This window comes from Microdochium trichocladiopsis, assembly GCF_020744255.1.
Source record: "Microdochium trichocladiopsis strain MPI-CAGE-CH-0230 chromosome Unknown B0I36scaffold_3, whole genome shotgun sequence".
Taxonomy (NCBI): Eukaryota; Fungi; Ascomycota; class Sordariomycetes; order Xylariales; family Microdochiaceae; genus Microdochium; species Microdochium trichocladiopsis.
In genome coordinates this window covers 742066-755298 of record NW_025763546.1, presented here as the reverse complement: position 1 = coordinate 755298, position 13233 = coordinate 742066, and the positions used below count along the sequence as shown (strand labels likewise).

The 13233-nt window shown below is 56.3% G+C and overlaps 6 protein-coding genes across 6 annotated transcripts; all 6 read left to right on the top strand.

Annotated features, from left to right (window-relative positions):
- Nucleotides 1–674: 674 nt before the first annotated feature.
- On the top strand, nucleotides 675–1783 carry B0I36DRAFT_346657 (uncharacterized protein; the record flags this gene model as incomplete). The annotated part of the gene is made up of 2 exons (XM_046156481.1): nucleotides 675–857; nucleotides 929–1783. The coding sequence occupies 2 exons, from the start codon at nucleotides 675–677 to the stop codon at nucleotides 1781–1783; spliced, it is 1038 nt and encodes a 345-aa protein (XP_046014860.1).
- A 425-nt stretch (nucleotides 1784–2208) lies between these two features.
- B0I36DRAFT_360244 (epoxide hydrolase domain-containing protein) lies at nucleotides 2209–3696 on the top strand (the record flags this gene model as incomplete). The annotated part of the gene is made up of 3 exons (XM_046158273.1): nucleotides 2209–3141; nucleotides 3253–3391; nucleotides 3500–3696. The coding sequence occupies 3 exons, from the start codon at nucleotides 2209–2211 to the stop codon at nucleotides 3694–3696; spliced, it is 1269 nt and encodes a 422-aa protein (XP_046014859.1).
- Nucleotides 3697–6217: 2521 nt separating this feature from the next.
- On the top strand, nucleotides 6218–7113 carry B0I36DRAFT_429048 (uncharacterized protein; the record flags this gene model as incomplete). Its single annotated transcript, XM_046162484.1, has 1 exon — nucleotides 6218–7113. The coding sequence occupies one exon, from the start codon at nucleotides 6218–6220 to the stop codon at nucleotides 6686–6688; it is 471 nt and encodes a 156-aa protein (XP_046014858.1). The 3' UTR covers nucleotides 6689–7113.
- A 1502-nt stretch (nucleotides 7114–8615) lies between these two features.
- Nucleotides 8616–10246, top strand: B0I36DRAFT_381627 (uncharacterized protein). Its single transcript, XM_046160874.1, has 2 exons — nucleotides 8616–9238; nucleotides 9316–10246. The coding sequence occupies exons 1-2, from the start codon at nucleotides 8987–8989 to the stop codon at nucleotides 9907–9909; spliced, it is 846 nt and encodes a 281-aa protein (XP_046014857.1). The 5' UTR covers nucleotides 8616–8986; the 3' UTR covers nucleotides 9910–10246.
- Nucleotides 10247–10639: 393 nt separating this feature from the next.
- On the top strand, nucleotides 10640–11814 carry B0I36DRAFT_316901 (stress responsive A/B barrel domain protein). The gene is made up of 3 exons (XM_046153096.1): nucleotides 10640–11019; nucleotides 11146–11374; nucleotides 11540–11814. Exons 1-3 carry the CDS (start codon nucleotides 11001–11003, stop codon nucleotides 11664–11666), a joined length of 375 nt encoding a protein of 124 aa, XP_046014856.1. The 5' UTR covers nucleotides 10640–11000; the 3' UTR covers nucleotides 11667–11814.
- A 146-nt stretch (nucleotides 11815–11960) lies between these two features.
- B0I36DRAFT_429045 (ketose-bisphosphate aldolase) lies at nucleotides 11961–13185 on the top strand (the record flags this gene model as incomplete). The annotated part of the gene is made up of 3 exons (XM_046162483.1): nucleotides 11961–12073; nucleotides 12141–12650; nucleotides 12749–13185. The coding sequence occupies 3 exons, from the start codon at nucleotides 11961–11963 to the stop codon at nucleotides 13014–13016; spliced, it is 891 nt and encodes a 296-aa protein (XP_046014855.1). The 3' UTR covers nucleotides 13017–13185.
- Nucleotides 13186–13233: the final 48 nt, after the last annotated feature.

Below are 13233 nucleotides of genomic sequence, written 5' to 3'. Positions count from 1 at the left end.
GCGATGAGCTGTCGTCGGCTGCCTCCCGCGTGAGCGCGGGGCTCCCTCTCCAGGGTGTGACATCATCCCCACCGCTGCAGGCAGGGGACAAGTGCAGGCACTGGGATCATCATCCTCGCACCTGGGCATCACAGCCCTATCTGGCGGGGAGCGGAATGACCACTCAGCTGGGGCCGGCAGAGATATGCCTGTCAGCCAAGACTCCCAAGATGACCGTGAGTTCTTCCGGGGCTACAATACAGCTTGAGGGCGCGAGGCTTAGTTCGCCCCGGGGGCAGCCTTGGGGGGCTGTGTAGAAGATCTGCCGGGATCACCAATGTTGGCGCAAAGTGCATTTCTAGTACGGAAACACAGGCGCTGGCAAGAGCTGTAAGACAAGACGGTGAATATAAGACGCCTCCCTTCACGAGTGCCTCTCGACACTAGACTTGATGCTCTGCTCATCACTCACGCCCCTGTAAACCTTGCTTGCAGCAGAAGTAGCAACCCACCCAGACCTCAACCATCACACCGCGCCACCAGGACCCAAAGATCTACCAACCTCTGTCATGACCAGCACCACCGCCGACCAGATCAAGGCTGCGGCCTCGCGCAACGCAGAGCTGCTCAATATCCTGCGCAGCAATGACCACGCGCCATCGGCCCTCGAGCAGCAGCAGCGCTACTAGGCAGACATGCAGGCCGAGCTCAAGCGCGTCAACGCGGAGCTCAAGAAGCTCGAGCTCGCGCGCAAGAAGGAGCTCAAGGAGCACGAGAACTACCGCGACTCGGTCATGAAGCGGTTCGCATACCGCGTCGGTGGCAAGACGGACAAGTTTGCGGCCAAGGCGGCCAAGGAGGAGAAGGAGTATTTTGATGTACGTTCCCGAGACTCTTGGCCACCAGCACTTTTGCAGTGTACTGACGAGCTTAATCACCCCATGACCAGGTCCTCCAAAAGCTGCAGCAGCAGACGGACCAGAAAAACACCATTGAGAGCATGATTGCCGATGGGAACCAGATCAAGTCGGGCCTGGAAAACCAGACGCAAGCGCACAAGCAAGCCCAACTAGACCTGGACAGTCTGTACCAGGGCATCTTCCAGGGCACGACGCCCGATTTCCCCGAGGAGGACTCGCTGGAGAAGTCGGCCGAAGCCGCGAGCCAGGCGCACCATCAGGCAAGCCTGGAAGCCAAGAACTGCGAGCAGGTGTTCAACATGCTCAACGACGCCTGGAACGCGTTGCGGCAGGCGGCAGCCTACATCGAGGAGGCGCTGTCGCACAGCCGGATGGACATGTTTGGCGGCGGGACCATGTCGGACATGATGGAGCGCAATGCCCTCAGCAAGGCGCAGAACAGCATCCACCGCGCCGAGATGCTCACCACCCAGGCCCAGCGCTTGAGCCCACACGTCAAAGACCTGCCGTCGGTGGGCATCGATCACGGCAACATCATGAGCGACGTCTTCTTTGACAACATCTTTACCGACATGGCGTTCCACGACAAGATCAAGAACTCGCGGACGCAGCTGCAGCGCGCCGTCGCGGCCTGTGAGCAGCAGATTGACGCGGCCCGGGAGCGGTCGACGGCGGCACAACATGAGATGCAACAGCGGTGGGATGCGCTGCTGACAGCTCGGAACCAACTGCAAAAGGCCCGCGAGCAGATTTTCGAGAGGGTCCTTGGTGGGCAGCAGGGGCAGGCTTCGGCTCCGGCGCCCCCGGGCCCGTCACATGCGGCGGGGACAGACAACAAGGGCAGTAACAACCCTTTCGACCAGCCACCAGCTTACAGCTCATGATTGGATCCGCGCGGAATAGGCCTGGGTACTTGGCGCAATGAACCTTTGAGCGTGTTTTGTCCTGTTTTTATTGTACTGTACAGCATAGCATGTCTGAATGACTCGGAATTGTATGAATCTCGGAGAAAATGGCAGCCATGACTCCGGCTTGCCGTCGCAAACTTGTGGGGGCCCTTCGGTGACCTTGTAGGGCTCTTGTCACAGGTGCATGACTAGCTCATGGCGGAACCTTCTTGCTGTTTTGGGGCATAAGTGTACGTACGTATGGCATTGACGAGACTCTAAACTTTGAATGCCAGTTCCACCACCACGTGCGGCTGATGCTGGACCTCGGAGCTTGTTGGCTTCCTCCTGCTGTACATAAAGGTTGGACTTCTGTAACCTCCCCTTCCAAACTTCACAAACTGCTTCAATTCATTGCAAACATGGCTAACCCGACGCCCTACAAGATCGCCGTGCCCGATGAGGAGCTGGCCTGGATCACAGACCGCGTGCGCACCGCCCGCATCCCGCCGGGCAAAGACTTGCCCACCGAGGAGCTGTGGAAGTCGTGGGGTCTGCCTTCGTCATATGCCAAACAGCTGCACAAGACATGGACAACGACGTATGACTGGCGCAAGGTCGAGCGCCAGCTCAACGAGGAGCTGACGCAGTTCACCCTGCCCATCAACCATGGGGGCGAGGAGCTCACGATGCACTTTGTCCACAACCGCAGCCCTCACAAGGACGCCGTTCCTTTGCTCTTCATGCACGGCTGGCCCGGCAGCTTCCTCGAGGTCCGCCCCATCATCAGGCTCCTCACCCACCCGGCCAACCCAGAGGAGAACCCAGAGGAGCAGGCCTACCACGTCGTGGCCCCCTCCCTGCCTGGCTTTGGCTTCTCCAGCTACCCCAAGAACCCCGTCAGCCCCATGGACATGGCCGAGGTGGTCTACAAGCTCATGACGGCGCTGAGCTACGACAAGTTCATGGTCCAGGGCGGCGACTGGGGCTCCATCATCTCGCGCTTCCTCGCCGCCAACCACCCAGACAACTGCCGCGCCATCCACCTCAACGCCCTCATCTCCGGCCCGCCCTCGCCGATATGGAACCCCGTCGCGATGGGCAAGCTCGTGCTCGCCGTGGCCACGGGCGGCTGGGGCCTGACCGAGTTCGAGAAGAGGGGGCTGGGCCGCATGCAGTGGTGGAACAAGTACGAGAACGGCTACCAGGCCATCCAGGGCACCAAGCCGCAGACCATTGCGTACGGGCTGTCCGACTCGCCCTTTGGGCTGGCGTGCTGGATGCGCGAGAAGGTGCAGTTCCTGACGGACGATGATTTCGAGTGGGACGACGAGCAGGTCATTACGCTCGCCATGGTGAGTCTCACCATTTCCCCCGTACCTGTATACAATCTATGGAGGCACAGCTTCCCTTTTCTTTTTTTAAAGAAATTTATAGAATCGCTGACCATATCCCCATCTACACAGCCGCACATCATCAACGGCACGCCCGGCCACGCCGAGATCTACAAGTGGATCCCCAAGAATGAGGAAAGGTCCTTGCTCGAGGCCTTCAAAAAGGTCATCCCCCGGCAGGTCTCTTTCGGTGCATCAATGTTCCCCAAAGGTATGTTGGAACAGAACGTCCATCGTGGGCTGTTGACTTAATCTCCACAAAAAAGCATTTTTGTGCCAAGATTTCAGCTTCAAAACACTGACTGGTCGAGTATCACAGACATTCTGTATATCCCAGAGTGGTGGGCGCGCGCCAACGTCGCCGAGAACCTCATCTTCTGGAAAGAGCACAAGATGGGCGGCCACTTCCCCTCCATCGAGCGGCCGGCTACCCTGGTCGCGGACATCCGCGAGTTCACGGGCAAGATTGACAAGGGTGTCATCAAGGAGCTCCGGAGGAGCGGTGGTTCGCAGTAGCGGGTTGGCGGTTGCGGAAGTCGGTTGAGGTCTTGCGGGATGGCTGGAAGATGAAAAAAGCATGCAGAACTCTGTATGGACATGTATGACGAAGAGCTTTGAGCGGGATAAGAACAGGTTGCGTCCGATATGCTAAATCTTTTGCTGGGCGTTAAAACAAGGGCAGAGAAACAGTTCTTGATACAACTTTGGGATTTCACGATGTGGACAAACCTCAAGACCGTCACCTGCAAAGCGTAGAGGAATTTTGCGGGCCGCCCTTCTCTTTGTCACCATTTTGGATATCGTTTTTGGAGATTTCGATTTAATTCTTTCTCGTGTTCTTTCAGCAGTCGGCAACTGCTTCGGCAGGTTTGCACATAGGATGGGGAATTTGTTCAGTATTGAAGAGTGAAAAACACAATCCAGGCTTTTCTGGGTCATGTTTTAGAGACGTCGTGCCCTTCGGAGAAGGCGGTTGCAAGGCATCCAATTTAGGAACAGCTAGCCTGAATCTCTTTAGGGAACACCCGTAGTACGAAAGTCTCCACGCCTGGGTTCGAACAATGACATGTCCTGGAATTCGTCCCGTTTTGTGCTCAAAGAGAGTCGCCTTGCTTGGCCCTGGGCATCCGGAGGTAGATGAGAGACTTCCGCAATCAGAGTCTATTCGTGTTATCCCCCCTCCGTGCTTGTCTGTCAGTTTAGACCGAGCGCTGTGATTGTTAAGAGAGTTACACGGCGTCATCCTCTCTCATGAGCTGGTCTCGAGGCGGAATGCCTTGTTGGCTATGGACAAAGATGCGCAGTGAAAATACACGCATCTGGGCAGATCCATCAAACTCCTATATTGGGTTTTGAACACAATGGAGACGTCACACATGCTCAGCGCAAACTCATCACAAGCGACTATTGTGAACAAGTCTTGGTCTGCTTCCCCTTATATGTACTTCGTCCCAGGCCTGGCCATCAAGGTTGCTCAACCCCAATTCCCCTCTCCGAAACCTAGGTCCGGCCATCAAGGTTGTTCCCTCCTCCTCCGCCCATCCCACTTTTTCCTTTCCCCTTTTAGGCAGCATCTACCCTTGTGGCCAACCACACACCACACCACCATGCAAATAACACGTCACGACAGGGCGGACGACGATCACGAACAAGCACGTGCAGGTGAATTCCCCGATTCTGCAGAGTTCTCTCACAACAAGGGGGGTTTTCGGGGAATTTCGTGCAGCCGATCGCTGCGTGGCTAAGGTCGCAGATCTTCGGCCCGGTGTCGTACGGTTACGCTTGTTTTGACGACAAGCGGTCCACTGGGTATGAAGACGGCAATTTTTATTGCAAACTTGCATGGGACTTTGGCCCTGATAAATCGACAGTGTTCAGTCTTATGGAAGGGAACTGGAATGAAGTGAGTCTGTAGCCAAGGTAGTTACAAAACATCGACCCCAGGTCGCGATACTGTTTTGCCCGGGCGCTTGTGCGGAGACAAGACTACGAACGTGGTGTCTTACGCATAATTGGGCAAGTACAAAAACAGCCCAATATCGCAATGCATCATGTTGGTATCAGAGTCCTTGTTCTTTTATCCACGTTGCTCACCACTTCTCTTCTCCTCGTCTCGTGGTTCTCAACAAGATTCACTGAGTTCATGATGCCTCAGAGTCTTAATTCTGGCGTGATTATTGGCATTGACTTCCTTTGGCTTCGGCTCACGGTAGCCAGCAAGCGATATTTTGACCTCTGAGTAATTCCTGCACTTCCCAGTAGACATTGTAACGGGGCCATTCAAAGTACGATAGCATATCCCAACGGCTCATGCGGGCACGAGCACTCAACACAAGGTCTTGACAGCCGTGGCATAATGCGTTTCCAAATAATTATATAAGCATGTAACGACACCACAACGAGAGCCGCCCAGAGACCATTTATAAGGACGACCAGCCAGTATCTAGACTCTCTGAAAGGGGGCGAGGTCTTGTTACGTTCGCAGAGCCTGGCTACGCGTTGACTGCTGTGTAAGTTTCCTCTACCGCAGACGACCATGAGAAAAAACAAGCCATGAGATGCCCCTCGCTTTCCCAAGGGAGGAGAAGAGAGAATCGAAAGGTGCCGTGCCCTGTGCATCATCCTTACGATAACTAAAACCTCGTGGTTGGTCGTCACACGTAATACAAAGTTCGTGATAAGACATATGCCCGCGTCGCCCCATCTGGCTCCGAAAAGGCGGCTCGCTGCCCGTGTGCGACACGGGGGTCTTTTCTCGTTTTGAGCAGCCAATTACAGAACATGTATGCATATGCTGGACGGGACGACCATTGCTACTTTCGCCCGAGGCGCCCGCAGGAACATGCAGGGAGTGCATTCCACCCAATTGGCACCGGGAATGAGTGCGGGATGCGATCAGTCACCTCGAGCCTGGTCCGTCATGGGCCGGCGAGCCCGAGTAGGAAAGCGAGGAAGGAGAAAGAGTGTCGTGAGGTTCCGGGGGCGCGGAGAAATCCGTCGATCTCCGGACGCCTACTGCTAAAGGCAGCAGCACACAATGTATGCGGACGGACTGACTATAGTAGCCGCCGCCGCCGCCAAGGAAGCGGTCGTACTTTTGGGGAGCCTTTTGAACTTGGACAGCGCATGGATGTCTCACGTGCGGAGAAAGGGCACTACTGTAGTCTGTCTCCTGAAGGACTCGTGCAAGCCGTATGCGACCAATAAGGCATGGGGAGGGTGGTTCCGAACTGTACGAGTGGACGGAGATCAATTACTCGTCTCGGCAGGACGAACGAGTAGCGCGCCATCAAAGCGACTCCACTGGCTGGGAAGTGCCTGGCGCGAGGCGGGCCCCGGCAATACTTCAGATAAACGACGTGAGCCCAACCGACCATCTCGGCGCATCGACCGGGGCCAAAGCGCCCTCTTGGTCGAGACTGTGCATTGGGGTAGACCTTTATCTGATCAAGCTCAAGTCTTCCCCCTCGTGTGCGCAAAAAGAATCAGGGTGTGGCGGGCAGACTAAAGTTCATTGGCGGTGGATTCCGCGTTGGGAATCATTCTAGGACCTGTGCAAGGCCAGGAATCACTCCTCCCATCAACTATACTTAACTTGGGTTTTTTATTTTTATTCTCCCTCGGCACACGCACTGCAATAGTGATCGACGGCTGTTTCAGCGCTGTCATTGCCATAGGACGATGTCAGATTAATGGTGTTGTGGACGGTGCTGACCGGACGCCGCGATTGGGCTGCCAACGTCATCCTGTCATCCTGTCAGCCAAAATCCTGCCACGGCTGCGATGCTGCGTCACAAGCCAAAGGGAGAGCTGGGGCACTGTGGCGGAGGAGGAGCCGCAGCAGTGGTAGCATAGCGATCGCCACAGTGGCCCCTAAATATAACCTATGCTCAATTGAGAGCCTCAATTGATGGCACAACGAGTCTTTCTCGCCTCCTCCAGCCGCAGTCCTGTCGGGCCTCAACTACGGATGATCTCCCAAGACTTGCCAAGCTGTCAGCGAGAAGAGTTGGGAAGCATCCAAAAGGCTTGTCCTTGAGCTGCATTGCGTTGCAGTCGGGGTCGCCTGGGCGCATGCTCTTGGCCTCCTCAGCGGTGACATCGACCCAGGTCTTCCAATCTGGCTCCTCTTTTCCCCGCAGGCGAAATCATCACGAGCGTTACATTGTCACACCCCGGTCTCTTGTTTGCATGTGGTAGATTGCCAGGGGCAACACTCACGCACGACTCGCTCCATTAAGCCATGCCGGGACCGGAGTTTAGGCTCCTCGCATATGGCATTCTATAGCAGCCCTTCACATCATTTCGTTTGGCGCAATGGTGGGGGGGGCTTCAATTCATGCGAAACTCCCGCCGACCTGCCTACCTTAAGTAGACTGTTCCTCGCGCCCCAAAATGCTAAACGTAAGCTTAAATGATTTAGACTGGCGACGCAGGACATGGAGGGATGGTTTGGGGCCATGCTAACGGCAATACCCCAGTAAACTTACTTTCCAGCCTGCTTCTTCGGCCGCCACTCTAGATAAGGGCCTTTGTTTGTTGCGCGACGGCGCTGCCCGCACGAGCTGACTCCTCCATACGTAGTCGCTCGCGATATGCAAGTCCCGATAGTAACTCCCAAGCTCAGTCGCTCGGCAGGGAACCTGCGCCACAACACCACCACACCACAGTAAGCCAGTCACAGTCACCCCCTGCGCGATATGCCGCCTGGGCATCCATCATAGAGCGGCTACCCCTGGTTGGCAGGCGAGTGACGGCGTCGTGGGGTGCGCCTGGTGCCAGCACGCTACCCGAGTAACCTCTTTAGGAAGGCATTGGCAAGATCAGCGACCACTTTGATTTTGTGCGCGCTCGCGGGGCCCACTGGCGAGACACTGCCGTCGATCTCTCCATGGCGCTTGCTTTGTCTCCATCCGGTCCTCGGTCAGGCCCGAGGTCTCCAGCAAAGCCGCACAGGATGCAGCAGTCTCCGTGCGAGATGTCGACCACAGATCCCAATTAAGCCGGCGTCCAGTGTTTCCAGGCAGGCAGGCAGGCACCTGTGAGTGAATCTTGTGGACCCCGAACAGGAAAGGGCAGCTCGATCATGCGGCTAGAGATAGTCCTCTCTTCAGATGCCTATTCAGCGTCCCGACGCCCTGACTGCCGGCACCCTAAACCCATAATGGCTACCGCATCGACCGGGTCTTGGTCTGGGGTTGCCAAGGTATGGCCAAGCCATCGCCAAGCTCCTTCCAGAAGTGGCGATTGGCGACGACCCATGGCCTCATGCTGTCGGCCGGACCCCTGCTGCTGCTTGCCGATCGCGCATGGGACCAAATGCCGTGAGGCTGTCCTGTCTGCCAGCAGCTACCGGCGTGGTCACAGTGGCGGTGGCACTGGCTGGGCGCTACGCGGTATTATGACCTGCCCCTTTTTATTTTTGGTGGTTGTCCGATAGCACTGCCCATGCAGCACCTTCGCAGCCGCATACTCCGTTGGGCTTATGCCTGTACCACAATGCACAGGCGGGAGGACTGGAAACACTGGACCTGGCCGAGCCAGGATCAAATCGCGGTCTAGTGAGTGGGTGGAGTAGTCGACCCGGATGAGATGCCCACTACTCGAGTTATTTCCCGTGTATAGCACCGGCGATCATTCATGTATAAAGATGTTGGGCTCGCCGCCTCACTTCAATGACACTCGTTCTTGGCCCCTCACCAGCATCTTGCCTGTTCTCCCAGCCATTTCCTCAAAGCATCTCTGAGTTCCCAGCCGGCCTTCTTTCTCTGTACACTCTCCACGTCGTACTCGCACCGCTACCAAGATGTTCATCAAGACTCTCACCACCACTGCCCTCCTGGCTCTCTATGCCGCCACCGTCTCCGCTCGCGGCTTCGGCTGTGGTGCTCCTGAGCCCGATGCCTACCAGATTGCCGACGCCCGCGCCTTCTACAAGGAGTTCAAGGCTTCTGCGGCCGCTGTCGGCACTGACGGTGTCAGCATCCAGGCTAGCACGCCCTTCACCGTCAGCGTCTACGTCCACGTCGTTGCCACCTCCTCGAGCAAGTACATTACTGTAAGCACAATCTCATCGTCAGCCCCTCCCCTTGACTGTCAGACAAACATTGTACTCACACGACAATCCGTAAATAGCAAACCCAGGTCAACAACCAGATCTCGGCCCTGAACTCGGCCTACTCCCCCCACAACATCTCGTTCAAGCTGGCTGCCACCGACTTCACCACCAACACCAGCTGGGGCAAGGACGGCAACGAGACGGCCATGAAGAAGGCGCTCCGCAAGGGCACCTACAAGGACCTCAACCTGTACTTCACCGAGTCCCTCGGCGACGGCCTGCTCGGCTATTGCTACTTCCCCGTCTCCAAGCCGACCAGCTCGGACATCACCCTGGACGGCTGCACCATCCTGGCCCAGTCCGTCCCCGGCGGCACCGCTGCCCCCTACAACCTCGGCGGCACTGCCATCCACGAGGTCGGCCACTGGATGAACCTCTTCCACACCTTCCAGGGCGGCTGCAACGGCGGCGACTCCATCGACGACACCCCCGCCCAGGCCTCGGCCTCTTCCGGCTGCCCGACCGGCCGTGACTCGTGCCCCAGCCTGGCCGGCCTCGACCCCATCCACAACTACATGGACTACTCTGACGATGCATGCTACACCGAGTTTTCCGCCGGCCAGGATGCGCGCATGCACGCCGCGTGGACCACCTACCGTGCTGGCAAATAAGCGCGAGGCTCGGTTGGAAGCGTCTTTTTATTATCCGAAGACCGCACGCGCCGCTCTGCCAGAGTGAGCCTATATTTTAAAGGGCTTTACTCACTTTCTTCTTCTGCTGCCTCCTGGATACATATGAGGCAGCTTCCTTTTTATTCATTTGCACGGGCGATGAGTTGCAACGAATGGCGTTTGGGACTTTGATGATGATGAGATGAGATGGTGGCTTTGAGGATCTTCCCATGGCTGGGGTACTCTTGAGATGCATGGTACATAAAGATGAGCTGCCGATATAGTACATATCTTTAGTAGATGACGGAGAGAAAAATTTGACATCTTCGACTTCGAATTGCTTTATTGCGAGTGACGTGATGAGTTGTGAAAGAGCTTGCGGTGTTGTTGAGCAGCTTTTGGGAAATGCAAGCAGGGACCGGGCTTCCAAATTGGGAATTGGCCTTCGCGCGGATTGGTCAGGATCGCACCGCTGCAGATTTGTGGCGGTCCCGGTCAGCATCCTCACAGCTCACGAAGGTCTTGGTCACCATCTTGATGCGAGAAATTACTCAAGAGAGCATTGGAATTGTCTCTCGTTATATCTTATATCGTGTGCACTGATGTGCATTCATAGTGACCTTGTTGGGGCGATGCACAACTCGGTTGCACTAGCCCCACTGCCACTCTTGGGACATGACCGCAGGCAAAGTCGCAAGACCTTCTCTTTGTGTCTGAGTCTTGTGTTATGCAGTCTTCGACGGAATTATTGATCAACTGCATGGCGGGAAAGATGAAGAGGGCAGTCATGCCATCTCGGTAACAGTCTGATGTTAACTTTCCTCGGCTCCGGCTGGTTACACAGCAGGCGGCCCGCGAAAGTCCTCGGATCGGTGGCACGCCGAGCGGGGCCGGGCTTATGCCGAGCACGGCAACCAGCGGCCGCCCACGTATAACATTGTCGCCTTTGGTCCGCTGCCATGGAGTGGCTGCCATGCACTCATTCTGTTCTATAGTCCAGGTCATCCCGTCAGGCTGCCCAAGATACACCCTCAGTCACATTTCAAGGTACCGGAATGCCATAGAAGCAGCGACATCACCTTGCAGCAAAAATGACGCTCGTCCATATGGGTCCGTCGCTCACCAGATCCCCCGCCCGACTCGCCACATCCCATCTCCTGTGATGATCTCCAGACACGCCCACATATGCTTACAATTTCGCTGCACTGCACCCGCGCGTGTGTGGTCGGCTCACAGTATTCTTCAAGTTCAAGCCCGGCATCCCCGCCGAGCAGAAGGAGACGTTTGTCCGGGAGCTCAAGAAGCTCAAGGACCTCCCCAGCGTCAAGGGCGGGCGGCTGCTCGTGGGCGGGCCGTCGGTCACCTCGCCCGCCGAGAAGAGCCAGGGGTACGAGTACGCGCTCGTGAGCTATCATGAGGACCTGGCGGCGCTGGAGGAGTACCAGGCCAGTGCCGAGCACAAATGGTGAGCGGCTTCTTTTTTTTTTCTTTTATGTGTGTGTGACGAGGAGGGGGGGGGGGGTCGGTCTCTATTGCGTTCGCGCGCGGGCGGATCGCGTGTAGTAGTGGTGGTGTGTCTTCACACACAAGGTGGAAAAGATGCTGACGAGATCTGGGTATGTCCCAACAGGGTCACCGAGACGCATTTGCACCCGTACAAGGAGGATCTCGTGCGGTTCGACTTTGAGGTGGACGGTGAGGATGAGCACCTTTGCGGGTTTGGTGGGATCATGGCGTCCATGCTGGGCAAGCCTTGAAGGATTCAAGGTCTGTGGATATGCAGCGTTATTCCATTTGCCCAGCTTCAATAGGAGTCTCATCTGGAATCCATTCCAAATCTGCATCTGCATCCCTGGTGCACCAAGTCGCCCATCATTTGTGTAAACATGACAATGCATGAAGAGCGCGCTGAGCGGAGCTCTACCCTGGGACCCGCTTCGGCGGCCGGGCAAAAGCCGACTTTTTACTTTAGTTAAGAACGAGCACATTGCGAACCATGGGACGAGATCCATCGTGCGTCCGTGCCAAGCGTCCTTTGCAAGTGATACTTAATGAGTCCTTTCACGCGCAAGAGTCCGGAGACAGGCACCATGGAGCACAACCGCACTGTTGACATGCTCCGCCGAGCACAAGCGTACGGTTACGCCGTGGGCGCATACAACTGGTGCGTGACCGCTTCACACTTTCAATCTCCCTGGCGGATTGATGGTTCTGACGATCAAAATCCGCAGCTACAACGATGACGGCGTCATGGCCGTCATCCGCGCCGCAGAAGCCAGCAAGTCCCCCGCAATAATCCAGCTCTTCCCCTGGACGCTCAACTTCCAAGGACCGCACTTCATCCGCTGGGTCGTCGAATACGCACACTCTGCCAGCGTGCCCATCGCCGTGCATTTAGATCACTGCATTGAGCCCGAGGACGTGCGACGTGCGCTGGAGCTGCCGTTCGACTCCATTATGATCGATGCCTCGCGGCTCGATCCTGAGGCGAACATTGCCGAGTGCGCCCGGATCGTGGAGGAGGCCAATGCTCGCGGGATTGCGATCGAGGCGGAGTTGGGAAGGATTGAGGGCGGCGAGGATGGGCTCCCGCTTACTGACCTCGAGTCTATCCTCACGAATCCGGGCTTTGCGAGAGAGTTTGTGGACAGGACTGGAGTGCAGCTGCTGGCTCCTTCGTTTGGGAATATCCATGGGAGTTACGGTCCGCTTGGGCCGAAGGCATATTGGAGGCTTGACGTGTAAGTCACGCGTTGGATGGCCTTTCACTACTTACCACTTTCTTTTTCTCTCGGGAAGCTCGCTGACCATGTACCATGTCCGGATTGCCTCCCAACAGGCTCAAAGACTTGAACGAAAATATTCCAAGCATACCTCTTGTCCTCCACGGCACAACGGCCGTCAGCGACGTCTTGTTTCGCGAGACGATCAAGCGAGGAGTGCACAAGATCAACTTGAACAGGACTGTACGGGACGACTACAGCAGATTTGTGGCTGCCAATGCGGGGAAACTTGAACTTACTGCGCTCAAAGAACAGGCTGTTGAAGTGCATGCCAAATCCATAGAGAGGCTGATGGATGTGCTTGGGTCTTCCGGAAGAGCGTGATGTCGAACTTCTCCAGATGGGACTGCGGGGCTCAGGGCAGATCGCCGGTTTGGGAGGGGCTTTCCAACACTTGATAGGCATAATTGGCCAATTTGGGAGTCTCATGGCCCAAAGACTATCCTGTGGGGGTTGCCTTCAATCATGCATCTCTTTCTTGAAGAAGATTCCAATACACGTGGCGGACTGTCGTACGCCAGATCTCCCTGGCATCTCTGCT